This window comes from Trachurus trachurus, assembly GCF_905171665.1.
Source record: "Trachurus trachurus genome assembly, chromosome: 23".
NCBI lineage: Eukaryota > Metazoa > Chordata > Actinopteri > Carangiformes > Carangidae > Trachurus > Trachurus trachurus.
This window is the reverse complement of record NC_139912.1, coordinates 23,125,701-23,138,233: the sequence shown is the minus strand read 5'-3', so window position 1 is coordinate 23,138,233 and position 12,533 is coordinate 23,125,701. Positions and strand designations below refer to the sequence as shown.

The 12,533-nt window shown below is 40.9% G+C and overlaps 1 protein-coding gene across 1 annotated transcript in view; it reads right to left on the bottom strand.

Moving 5' to 3' along the window:
* Positions 1-12,533, bottom strand: part of dennd5b (DENN/MADD domain containing 5B) — an 85,315-nt gene that overhangs the window by 8,755 nt on the left and 64,027 nt on the right. The window contains exons 10-18 of the mRNA XM_083999782.1: positions 9,143-9,274; positions 8,157-8,309; positions 6,715-6,796; positions 6,530-6,611; positions 6,084-6,212; positions 4,490-4,611; positions 4,231-4,376; positions 1,877-1,995; positions 47-234 (exon numbers count right to left, since the gene is read on the bottom strand). Coding sequence (XP_083855908.1) covers positions 47-234; positions 1,877-1,995; positions 4,231-4,376; positions 4,490-4,611; positions 6,084-6,212; positions 6,530-6,611; positions 6,715-6,796; positions 8,157-8,309; positions 9,143-9,274 — 1,153 coding nt within the window. The remainder of the gene's footprint in view (positions 1-46; positions 235-1,876; positions 1,996-4,230; positions 4,377-4,489; positions 4,612-6,083; positions 6,213-6,529; positions 6,612-6,714; positions 6,797-8,156; positions 8,310-9,142; positions 9,275-12,533) is intronic.

Genomic DNA, 12,533 nt, shown 5'->3' with positions numbered 1-12,533 from the left:
GAGAGAGAGAGAGAGAGAGAGAGAGAGAGAGAGAGAGGGTACTGACTGGATCCTCGTCCGGTCATGGACGTGATGCTGATGCGTCTGGTCTGGGACGGTGAGCGCTGCGGCGGCGGCGTACGGGACCCTCTCCCAGAATCCTCCTCTGTGCTGGGCAGCACCAGCTCTCCGATCAGAACCCTCTCCAGGCTGCCGTCGTCCACGCCCTTACCCAGCCACCGGCCACACGGGAACCTGAGGGGGGGGGGGGGTTTCAACATTCAGTCTTTTCTACTGATGAGTGTGTGTGTATGAAAACCTGATCCACAGAGCCTTTAGTGTTGCCGACATGTTCCTTCATGTCCATGAACAGTGTGTGTCACTGTCGTTCACTTTGTCTCAGACACACACACACACACAGTCCTGTTGCACATACTCACAAGAGCGTCAAATGTGGATCAATCCACTGTGGGAAATAGTTCCACAGAAATGCAGTTTCAGTCAACCACTGTGTAGTTGCGACTAAAGATTATTTTTTATTATAGATTTATATACTGATTTTTTCTTTGGCCAATAGAAAGTCAGAAACAGTGAACATGTCTATTAAAATCTCACAGGGTGTAAAGTCTTGTATTTTCAAATTTCTTGTTTTGTCCAATCAAGAGTAAAAAAAAAACTTTATAATTATAAAAAAAAAAACTAATTTGAAGAAGCTGGAAGTAGTGATTGATCATTTATTGGTTTTCTGTTGTTTGACAAATGGGTTAATGCAATCATTGTTCCAGCCAGGTCTATATGTTTAACAGCTGTTTATGTCTTCACTTTAAAGTTTCATTACTTGACTTTTTATATAAACACAGAGTTAACAGTCAGCAACACAACTTGACCTTGGAGCCTTCTACTTCAGGTCATAGAGTGCAGGAGAATCACAGCAACTGGGACAGAATCATGTGTGAAAGAAGACTAATGTGGGCCGGGGTGTAAACACATTTTGATCTCAGCTACACACCTGGACCTTGTACAGTAGTTTGTGATGCTATCGCACAGGAGAAGACTCACAGACGGCTCAACACCTGCTACACTGCTCAACACAACCTGTGCTAGTTTCTGCAACAGCAGGTGTGTCCAGGATCACACAGACACACACAGATTCACAAAGTGAAAACAATACCATCCACATGCTGTTGCAGCTTTTAATGAATAAGAGTCAAATAAAGTACATTTAAAGGGATAGTTCAACATTTTGGCAAATTGGCCCATTGCCATAATCCCTGTAGTTTTAGGAGTAGGTTCGTTACCTTTAATTGTCGGTGCAAGCTATTTTTAGAACGGCAGGGCAGAGCTGTGAGCTGCTCAGAGCTACGCTATGGAGGCTAATGGGATTTCTTGGTTTCCCTCATCAAACTCATCAAATACACAATCCAACAACTCCAAAACGCTCTGGTGGACAAGTTGTGACCTGCACATTCACCACGCTATGAGATAATAACAGAATGTTACCAGACACAGTTGTTTTAGAGGTAAATTCATGCAAAACCGCTGATACGTGTTCCCATCAGCGGAAATGTTAAACTATCCCTTTAAATTTATTAGATTTTGGTATAGGAGATTTTTAGAGGCATTTTTAGAGTCCAGTGAGAGCCAAAGCAAAGTGGTTATTATTATCTACGTATTTCTTATTCTATTGTTTATTTAACAGGGACAATACAACATTGCCACAAATATTATGGAAAATGTTATGTAGTAAAACGTCTAGCTTCAGCTAATTTGCAGTTATCGTCCCTGGCCAGACGGTGGCAGACTTCGAGGTCTAATCACAGTCGATCAGTTGATTTGACACTAATAGGAGTTGATAAGAGGTGAGAGAGACAGTGAATGAGAGGCAGCCTCCACTCACCTGTACGTGTGTCCTGTGATTTCATTGCGCACCATGACACAGTCCACCAGCCACTTGGCCAGCAGCCCGGCGTTGTCATGCCCCAGCTGCGCCGTGGTCAGCTTCCCCAGGTTCTGACACTGAACACACACACACACACAGAGTGGAAAGACAAAGTCAGTTCACTGCAGCATTAAAGCCCATTTTATATACTCCACCTACCGCCTGCTGCTTTTCAATATTACAAGCTCTGTTTTATTGCTGCATTCTAACTCTCCGGCTATAGATTATAGATCACTATATGAATAATGAGTATTTTAATGTAGTTTAATATCATTTTATTATTGATGTTTCTTCATTTTATTATCCTGTTTAATTCAGACACAGAAATGAGATTTTCCTCAGTTCTGGACTCTTTTCAAGAAGCTATCCCAGCATGCACTGCACTGCTATTTCAGTTACAACCATAACATTGAGCTACATTAAACACTTGTATTTTATTCACATCTCTAAGTATAAGCATCATAATAAATAAAACACACAGTAGTGTTTAAGGTCAGGGTGGAGCTGCAGCTAAACTAAAGCTGGTGTTCTATTCTGATTCTAACAGTTATGACCTGATCCAAACTAAAGTGGGTGCCAACGGTGCCTACAGGGGGTGGGAAGGTAAAACGGATGGAATAGATGGATGTCAAAGAGAGGGAGGGGGGATGAAGGGAGGGGGCGTCCTCTAACCTTGAAAAAGGCGGAGATGTGTGTGTGAGGCCTGAAAGCAGACTGAGGGAGATGGAGACACTTGTTAAGACACAATGGATGGACAATAAAATAATAAAATAAAAAAATCACAGAACTAAAACAAGAACACCATCCATCATGCAAACAGGCGAGGAAACTGCAATGGTGCATACATGCACACACACATACACACACACGCATGCAGTGTGAGAGGACAGGACATAGTTGTGACACTCTGTCCTCATTTCTAGTGTCTTTTCGGTCTCCCTGTCACCGATAGTCCTGCAGCTCTTTTAGGAGGTTGTGATAAAAAAAGCCCGAAAGTAAAACCGGAAAAAATATAACACCAAAAAAACATGAAGCACAACTGATTTGTGCGTCTTTAAGAGCTGCAGTGTGTGGGTCATAACCATGATTATGTGTTGTATATGTATTATGATAAATAATAACATATAGGTAGTCTTCTTGTCTTATACATTCATTTCTTAACTGTTCAATATGATGAATGTGACACTTGAAGCCATGACTGTGAAATCCTGAATGAAAAGCTGATGGAAAAATATTACCTTGTTAATCATATGTCCTGTTTTGCAGAGAACCTGTGTGAGAAGAGTTAGGGTCTGTCTGGTTTGAATTGCTAGAAGGGCCTTGGGGATAGTGGAGGTATGCAACCTGCAAAGTTTTGAAAACATCTTCCTTGCAGCGTAAGAGATAACGTGGTTGTTGCTAGGCAAGATGACGCGTGTTTAAATACTGAAAGATGTCTCTGTTGGGGGAGCTCCTCTCCCACAACCTTGTATGTGTGAGATCCTGTGCACTGCTTGAATAAAGAGATAGATCCTCGCTGTGAGAGTGGTGACTTTTCACCTACAATAGTTATATATCCTAATTGAAATGAGATAATGTACAAATTTATGTAGGTTTTGTTTTCAGCATTACACAATTAAAATACTATAACAGCTATGTTTTGATATGCTGATGTTTTCATAACTGTGAACCAAGAAATCAATACCAGATGTGTAATGTATTCTGTGAGGATAACAATAATAAAGACAAAAAAAAGAAAAAAGAAATGATGTCGATCTTGAAATGTGTCTTTTTATAAATACATATCAATAAATTTAATTAGTTATGTATTGATGTTGTGTTTAATACATAACTGTGTGTTATGTATTAATGTGTTGTGTTATTTCTTTGTTTTTTTCTCTATCAGAAATTCAATTTATAAATTTGCAGGCATCAAATGACTCAGACTAAATGACTAAATTTATTTTTCCCTTTATATGATGATCATTTAAATGTATAAATTAAGGCCGAAGCAACTTTACTTTATAAGATATGAGATGATTTATTTCAATATACTACTGTGTTCTGTTCATGAATTCTTATGATTATAATTCACTCAGTTCATGTTTGCTCTGCACATGGGATCTCAACTTGTGATGGACACGGATAAAACTGTTGTTTTTAATTCTTCCTTTTTTTAAATGTGAAAGACAAAAAACACAGATGAGTTATCATGTATGAGAGAGAGGAGGTGGAGAGAGATGAGGGTCATGCCTGACACACAAACACCTGCACACACCAACACAGTGACTGACTGTTCTCTGCTCCAGGAGGTCAAAGGTCACGTTACTCACATCGAAGGTCATCTCCAGGACGTTCTTAGGGATCTGCATGATCCCAGAGTCCCCCAGCTCTCCTGACACACACACCCAGGGGTTGGAGGTTGTCATGGCGTTGCTCAGCTTCTTGATGGGGATGATGACGACTCGGTACGGGATCACTGCAGGGACAAACGTGTTAGCGCAAAAGCAGAGATACACTGTGGACTTTACTGTTTCTCTAAGAATTTCTTGTATTGTATCTGTGTAGTGTGAAGTCTGCGGGGGAACTCACTGATGGTGGTGAAGACGCTGGTGAAGCAGAAGTAGTCGACGGCGTTGAGCGACAGCAGGTGGAAGAGGAACTGCTCCTTCTCCTCCTCACAGCGCAGGAAGGCGTAACGCTTGTACAGGTTCCTGCGGGCAGAGCACGGACACGTTAGAAAAAAACATTCTTATTAAATGCTTCATCTGCTGATTCTGTCCAAAACACAGAGGCCAGAGGCATCCTATAACACGTTTAGAGTGATAGATAAGGTCAAACCATTCCAATAATCTCTTCTTAAAACATTGTAGTCTTTGGTAATGACTGTAACTGACTTATTTGTGTTTTATCTTAGTGGTACATTGGATAAAATGGATGGATGCATAATTGCTATAATAATAATAATTGCTATAATAAAAAAGGGTTTTCTATGGAGTTTTTCCTCGGTGGATGTGAGGGTCTAAGGACAGAGGATGTTGTTACGATGCCATCTAAAGCCCTTTGAGACAAACTGTTTGTAAAAACAGGCTATACAAATAAAATTGCCTTGCCAATAATAATAATAGCTATAATAATAATAATAATAATAATAATAATAATAATAATAATAATAATAATAATAATAATAATAATAATAATAATAATAATAATAATGCTGAGAAGCTAAAACATCTTTTTCAGTTGAATATATATTTGCAGAAAAGACACTGAGCATGCAACAGATTTCACATACCAGAAAAAACTGAAACAAGTTTGTTCGAAATGAAGAGAGGAAAAGCACAGAGAAAACACTGTGGTGCTACATTGATTGCAAACACGATAACGTTAATTTTCAGACACACTGCAGCATCGATCAAAACCACAGCTAGCTGACCACAGTGGTCTATGACAGTAAATTTGCAGAAAATTTGCAGAGGCAAGGCCAAAGAATTCATGATTGAATTTGCATTAATAGTTGCAATCGTGACATCACAAAATCCTGGAGGGTCTGTATAATGTCCTACAAGAAAAAAGGCTAGAATATAAGTTATATTATTGAGTATTTAGTAGTAATATGTGACACAACCTCTGCCATGCTAAGGAATGGCTTCTCTGTAATACTCACGAAAAATCACGAAAAACCCCTAGTTTGACCCCTCACAAGATACTTAAGGCCAAATTTAACATTTCGGAATTTTCGCAAAATCTGGTTACGGGTACCCCAACTTTGAGTAGTTTTTTAGGGGGTTTCCCACTGGAGTTGAATTTCAACATTTTATTACATGATATTACACACCTTCCTAAACATAATGGTGAAGAAATGTATTGGTAATGATTTATTTCCCAAATTTTCATAGGTTTCCAATGGAGAATAATGTGGAAAAAGACCCCTTAAGACCCCTAGGTCAGCCACCAAAGTGGTTCTGCGTCTGAAATTAAACCTTGGGGTATGTAGATGAAATGCTGAAAGTTTCATGCTTTAGTCATTAAAACGCACAATTATTTTGCTTATCTGCCCCACTACTAAGTTTGTCTTTATTTCTGTGTTTGTTGGGATGAGTCGGGTTTACACCGATTCATCTTTTCTGACATGTTATAAGCATACAGTGAGTGTGTGTGTGTGTTAGATGATGCGTGCGCTCACTTGGTTAAGGCTTGTCGGGACAGCAGCTGTTTGAGGTGCTGAGAGAGCAGCTTCTTCTCCAGGGACAGACGGATCCAGGCTCTGGCTCGGCCCACATCCGTCTTAATCTCAGACATACACTGGATGTGCCTGAGCAGAGAGAGAGAGAGAGAGGGGGAAAAAAACACTCATCATCATCATCCTCTCATATTCTCAGACTCCCAGGAGTGCCCTGTTATGTCCCCTCTGCTTGGAGCTAGTATACAAGGACACAGATAAGGCAGCTGTGAAACCACACAGTGAACCGCTCCTCAGACATTTATCAGCTGCAGGTAAAGAATCAACTTCCTCTTCTTTGTTCTGTGTTCATTCCCATTGACGGTCAGATCCTGTGCCATCTTGGAAACCCACAATGCTTTGCTAAGTGAATTGTGTCATGCTCCAAGAGCTGTGGATTCATCACATACCTCATATCCTGTATGAGAGACACGCGGAGACACGACATGGATATGGAGCAATCAGACTTCCTCCTCTCAGGAACATGTGGCACTGTCAAGGGCAAATACATGATGGGATGCATGTGTTACAGTCACAAATGTGTGTGTTAAAGAGACAAACTCATACAGTGTGTGATCGTGGGGCTGTGTATTACCTGGTAAGTCAGTCTGCTGCTGCTCCAGCTTCTCCTCTCGGGCCTGGTAGTGCAGCAGGTGGGACCACAGGGCCGACTTCCCCTGGGGGGTCAGAGGTTTACAGTCAACACACAGGAGAGCAGCTGATGACCTCACTGAACATGAGGTCATCACAAAGCAGTAATCACACAGTGACCTCTGAGCCTCAGTATATTTATGCTGCATTCAAGACAACTCGGAAGTCGGAAAAAAACGAGCTCCGAGTTGTAAAAAAATGAATTGAACGGCGTCGAACTCGGAAATTACAGGTCGGAAACTCGGGTATCATATCAGAGCTCCGACTTGACGTCACAACAACATCAAAACATGGCAGCCCTCGTCTTAAACAGTTCAAATTTTTAATATTTGTTGAGGTTTTAATGCATATTTTTGTGTATTATTGCAGTAGCCTATATGAAATACGTTTATATTAAGCTGTGATTGTTGTATTGTGTGAAATTGTGGTCCTCGTATGTGACGGAAATAACGTTTAACTGTTATCAAGGCTGTAACATTATACGTGCACTCATCTGCAGCGTCTCCTCTCCTCCAAAATAAACATCATTTACTGCTGCATTTATTTTTCGTATTCAGCGATGAGCCACAATACGCCAAACTTCCTTCAGGCATCCATGTTTTTCTTCTTCCGAGTTACTGCAGCGTGAACGCAATGATGTCGGAAGTCGGAAATTGTTGTTATGTTATGAATGCAGCATTAATACTCACAACACACGTGTGTCATTTTACATTTTACTTTATCCTAAACTTTAAAATACAGAGGACCATCCTTATGGAACCATCTACCTACATCACTGAAATCAATATCCTGTCCTATCCTCTGGCTTTGTTAAAAAAACAACTGAAAAAAACAACAACATTTTTTTAGTTAAGATTTGTAGCATTTCTGGATCTGTCAACTTGTAATTTAATTATTTTTTTTCCTTTTTCATTCTGTAAACTGTTTTTTTTTATTTTATTTTATTATTAATTCAGTATTTTTCATTTTTCTATGTTAACTTGTCTTTCTTTTTTCCTTGTTTTTCTTTCTTTTCTGTTTTTTATGTTGTGAATTTCTGTGTTGTCTTCCTACTCTGAAGACCACCACTGTTGTTGTTGTTGTTGTTTTTTCATAGGGGAGGTATTTTTATAAGTCTTTTTGGCTTCTACCTCTCCTGCACAATGTTTCATTTTACTATTTTCATTGTTTATACAGGTTTTATAATGTGCAAATAAAAAAACTAAACTAAATCTGATGCTGATTCTGACAAGAAAGAAAAAGTTTAATTTATATGTTTATATCTGTGTGTGTGTGTGTGTGTGTGTGTGTGTGTGTGTGTGTGTGTGTGTGTGTGTGTGTGTGTGTGTGTGTGTGTGTGTGTGTGTGTGTGTGTGTGTGTGTGTATGTGTGTGTGTGTGTACTGACCTGTTTGACCTGCAGCCCGTGGCTCCAGATCCTCTCCAGCAGGTCACACAGACTGGCGATCAGAGTGTTCTCCTCCAGTCCGGTGATGTTGGCCTCCCCATGGCCCAGCTCCACCGCCTCCCGGCCCATCTTCTCCACCAGCATACGCTTGGTCTGCACACACAGGAACACACACTGTTAAAGCTATCGGTGGAATATAAATGACATAGCATCAGAAGTGGTATGAAGATGAAAACTGGCTCTTTAGTCCGATTGTAGACAGTTTAAATGTACTAATTCAGAAAACACATTAACTAAAGTAACGGGCTAAATAAGAAAACTATAATAACCAGTTGGTGTCTGTTCATGTTGCATTTGTTTATCCAGAATCTTATAAAATATTCACAGTTTATGTGATTTTTTTTTAGTTTTAGTTCAATATTGTGAAGTCAGACTGACCTTGACCTTTGACCATTGATCACTATATTCTAATCAGCTCTAAAGAATGTGTTGGCCAAATTGGAAGAGGTTCCATTGAGCTGTGAGATATCAAGTCCATAAGAATAGACAACAGACAGACAGTTTGGACATTTGAAATGTAAATGTTAAATTTAACCTACTAAGACAATACTACAGCCACCAATGTGTATGTATGTATATGTATGTATGTACTGTATGTCTTATACCTGTAAAACAGATGCTACGTATTATAAATCATTTTCCACAACTGTGTTTTAAATTCCTTTGACCTCCATTGGTTATAGAAGGAACATTTGTCATTGGTCTCTGTCTCTGTATCAGATCAGTGTTGCGGTGACAGTGACTGCTCTGATTAATTAAAAATCATTTTTGCATCAGCTCAGACGGGAAGAATGTCTAACGGTGTCTAATGTTGATGCATCATTCATTAAGGGGTGATGAGCTTGTAGAAAACCACACAGGGGCGGGACAGGTCTGAGGTCAGCCGGTGTCAGTGACCCGTCACGGCTGTGGTTTGTGTAACTCACCTTCATGCGACACTCCTTCAGCAGCCCCTCCACAAACTTCCAGTTGGTCTGCGCGATGACGGCAGGAGACAGGTCGGACAGTTTGGGCTGCCGCAGGTTCTTCCCCAGGCTGCGCGCCTCCTGCATGTACTTCTGAACAGGAGACACAAGCAGGGAGTTAACACACACTCTGACCAGACCCCAACAACACAGAGACAAACCTCAAGCTTATGCTAATTTCAGATGAAGAGAGATACTATGAAAGAAACACAGGAAAACTAGAGGACACAGGAAGAAGAAACCCCCACCGACCTTAAAGGGATAGTTCACCCAAAATTGAAATTTCACTCATTTTCTACTCACCCTCATGTGGACTAAGGGCTGGGAGAAGTTTCAGAGTCCTCCGTGGCTTCTCTGAGTTACAGGGGGTCTCGGCGTAGCAGTGCATGTCCATATAACGGTTGCAAATGGATACCAACTGTCTTGGTAACAAAAAGACACACAAAAAAACATCCAGATACCTCCATGCTGCTCGTATGTAATGTCCGTCTTGTATTGAAGCCCCGAAATGCGAAATTGTTCCGAAAAAAATTAAATAAGTCTATATTTCAAGCTTGTTTTGTAGCAGAAGCTCCTCTTCCCGGTTCGTCAAATTTGGACGAACCGGGAAGATACAAGACGGACATTACATACGAGCAGCATGGAGGTATTTGGATGTTTTTCGGTGTGTCTTTTTGTTACCAAGACAGTTGGTATCCATTTGCAACCGTTATATGGACATGCACTGCTACGCCGAGACCCCCTGTAACTCAGAGAAGCCACGGAGGACTCTGAAACTTCTCCCAGCCCTTAGTCCACAATTTTTGTCCACAAAATTTCAATTTTGGGTGAACTATCCCTTTAATAACATGATGTATTTATTTATTTATTATTATTTTTTTTTAAACAATTTAAATGTTTTCTTCTCTTCAGATCAGTTTGAAATTAATGAACTAATTACTGAAAACATCTCAGTCTCAATGTATTCTTGTTAGGACCACAGTCAAAATCCAACACTGGAAGGGGAGTAGAGGTGACCATGTGAGGAAACAGGAGAGGGTGTGATCAAGGAGAGGAGTGTGTGTGTTTGTTTTGAGGGGGTTAGGAGGGTTCCCATTGAAAAAGTTCTGTAGTTAAGAAAAAAAAATCTTCTCTGCTTTCTGGTTGATGTTACATTTCAGCTCCGTAGACTTCACAGTGAAACTTCAGACCACGTCAGCTCACCTCAGCTGAACTTGTAATAGATCGTCAATAGATGTGTAGGTGGAAGTGAAACAAATGTGCGGAGGATAAATGTCAAAGTATTGATTTGTACAGCTGTAAACAAAAAAAGTATAAACTGCTTCATGAACATGGTTCAGTCAGGTATGATCCCTTTAACCTCAACACTTTAGCTTATTACTGTTGATGTAATAATCATGACCGTAATAATAAAGACTCAGGAAACATTTGTCTCTGTCCTGCAGTGTTTCATCAGTCTGCTGGTTAATATGCAGTATAAGCTAAAATATTACATATTTTAATATACATATTTTTCAATTGCTTAAATGTTTATAAGAGAAACAAAAAACCTAAATAAAATATATAGAAATGTATACTGCAGGGGCGTTTAGCTCACTTGCATCGGGCAGCCTTTTCCTGCATGTCATTCCCATAGACTGTAAAAAGAATGGACGTAGCGTCCGTGACGTCACCCATTGGTTTTGGGGAGTCGTTTTTGTGACTCAAATATGGCGGCCTGGACAGCGCCATGTTGGATTGGCCGGCCGAGAACCCGCCCACTGGCCTCGAAGCAGCTGTCCACAGAGCTGCTCGGACCTGTCACTCAACGTTTCCGCGCCCTAATTGGCCAGAATCTTAACCTAATAACAGTAAAACGGTAGAGTAGAGAGAAAAAATTCACCCCCCTCAGAGAGTGTGCGGGGGTAGAAACTATCGATTGAGAAAAAAAAACGTTCTGACACCAGGCTTTTAACATGTTTACTGAGGATGTAAAATCGGCGATTTTAACATGGGGGTCTATGGGGAATGCTCCCTTCTGACACCAGCCCCCAGAGGAAGCCGGGGGGATTGCAGTTTTTTGAACGCGGAAGTGAGCTTCACTTCTCAGACCCACAACTGCCCCCTTGGTCATTCCCCCTCTCTGCCTCCCCATTCCTGTCTCTCTCTAAGCCCCAAAAATATACTTTAAAAAAAAAGAAAGAAATGTATACGGTAATTGACTGCCTTGTAACACAGCCTCGGTGTGAAATGAACACAGATCAAAGCAGCTGGATATTCTAACTAATTCTAATTTCAAGTGAAAGTATTGAAAAACCGCGAAATGTACATCAACAAACATATAAATGCTTTACAATTTAAAAACATTTCCTTAGGATATTTATGATTTATAATTTTTCTCCAATTTATTTTTCCATAAATGTGTTTAAATCAGTGTCAGTGAGAGATCTTGGTCCACCTCACAGGGGAGTTAAGTAGCGTTAAGATGCTGAACACAGCATGATCACTGTGCAGGTGCTTCAGGCTCGGCCACTTTAAAATGCAGTTTTATTTTGAAAAAAAAAAAAAAAGACACTTCTTTGGTTGGATGAGAAAACAAGTCAGTATCTGATTCTGCCCTGACCACCATTTGCTTCACGGCTTTTCCAAATCACATGAGATTGACAGAGAAACAATGAAGCCTGTTATTCAGCGTAATTATATCTCCATGGTAACAGCCTCACCGTTTACAGTTCATTCTCTATCTACACACTGTATAGATCCCAGATGGATTTGTCCAACTGGTAAAACATGGGGTGGCTTTTATTGTGAAAGTCACAGTACGTGTCATGTGCATTTTTGCCTTTTTTTTGCTGCTCAGTTTGTTCTGTGCAGGTGTGATCCATCAGTACACACACACAGACACACACACACACACACACACACACACACACACACACACACACACACACACACACACACACACACACACACACACACACACACACACACACACACACACACACACACACACACACACACACACACACACACACACACACACACACACACACACACACACACACACACACACACACTTCTAATGTGTGATCGCTGCACAGGGAATACACTCGACAGACTCGTCTCAGTAAACCAGTTTGGGAGCAGGTGGGAACCCAGGCTGAGGGTGTGGGGGGGGAGGAGATGAGGGTGGAGGGGGGAGGCAGCTCCTCCACATACCAGACAGGACGCAGAGGCTGATTTTTTAGGCGGTTTGATAGGTGGGGGGGACTGATTGTCCCACTCCCAAAATGCCATGGAGTTCTGCAGGATCAGACAGCCCTCCACCTGCTGAGGAGGAAGACGAGGAGGAGGAGGAGGAGGAGGTGCGACC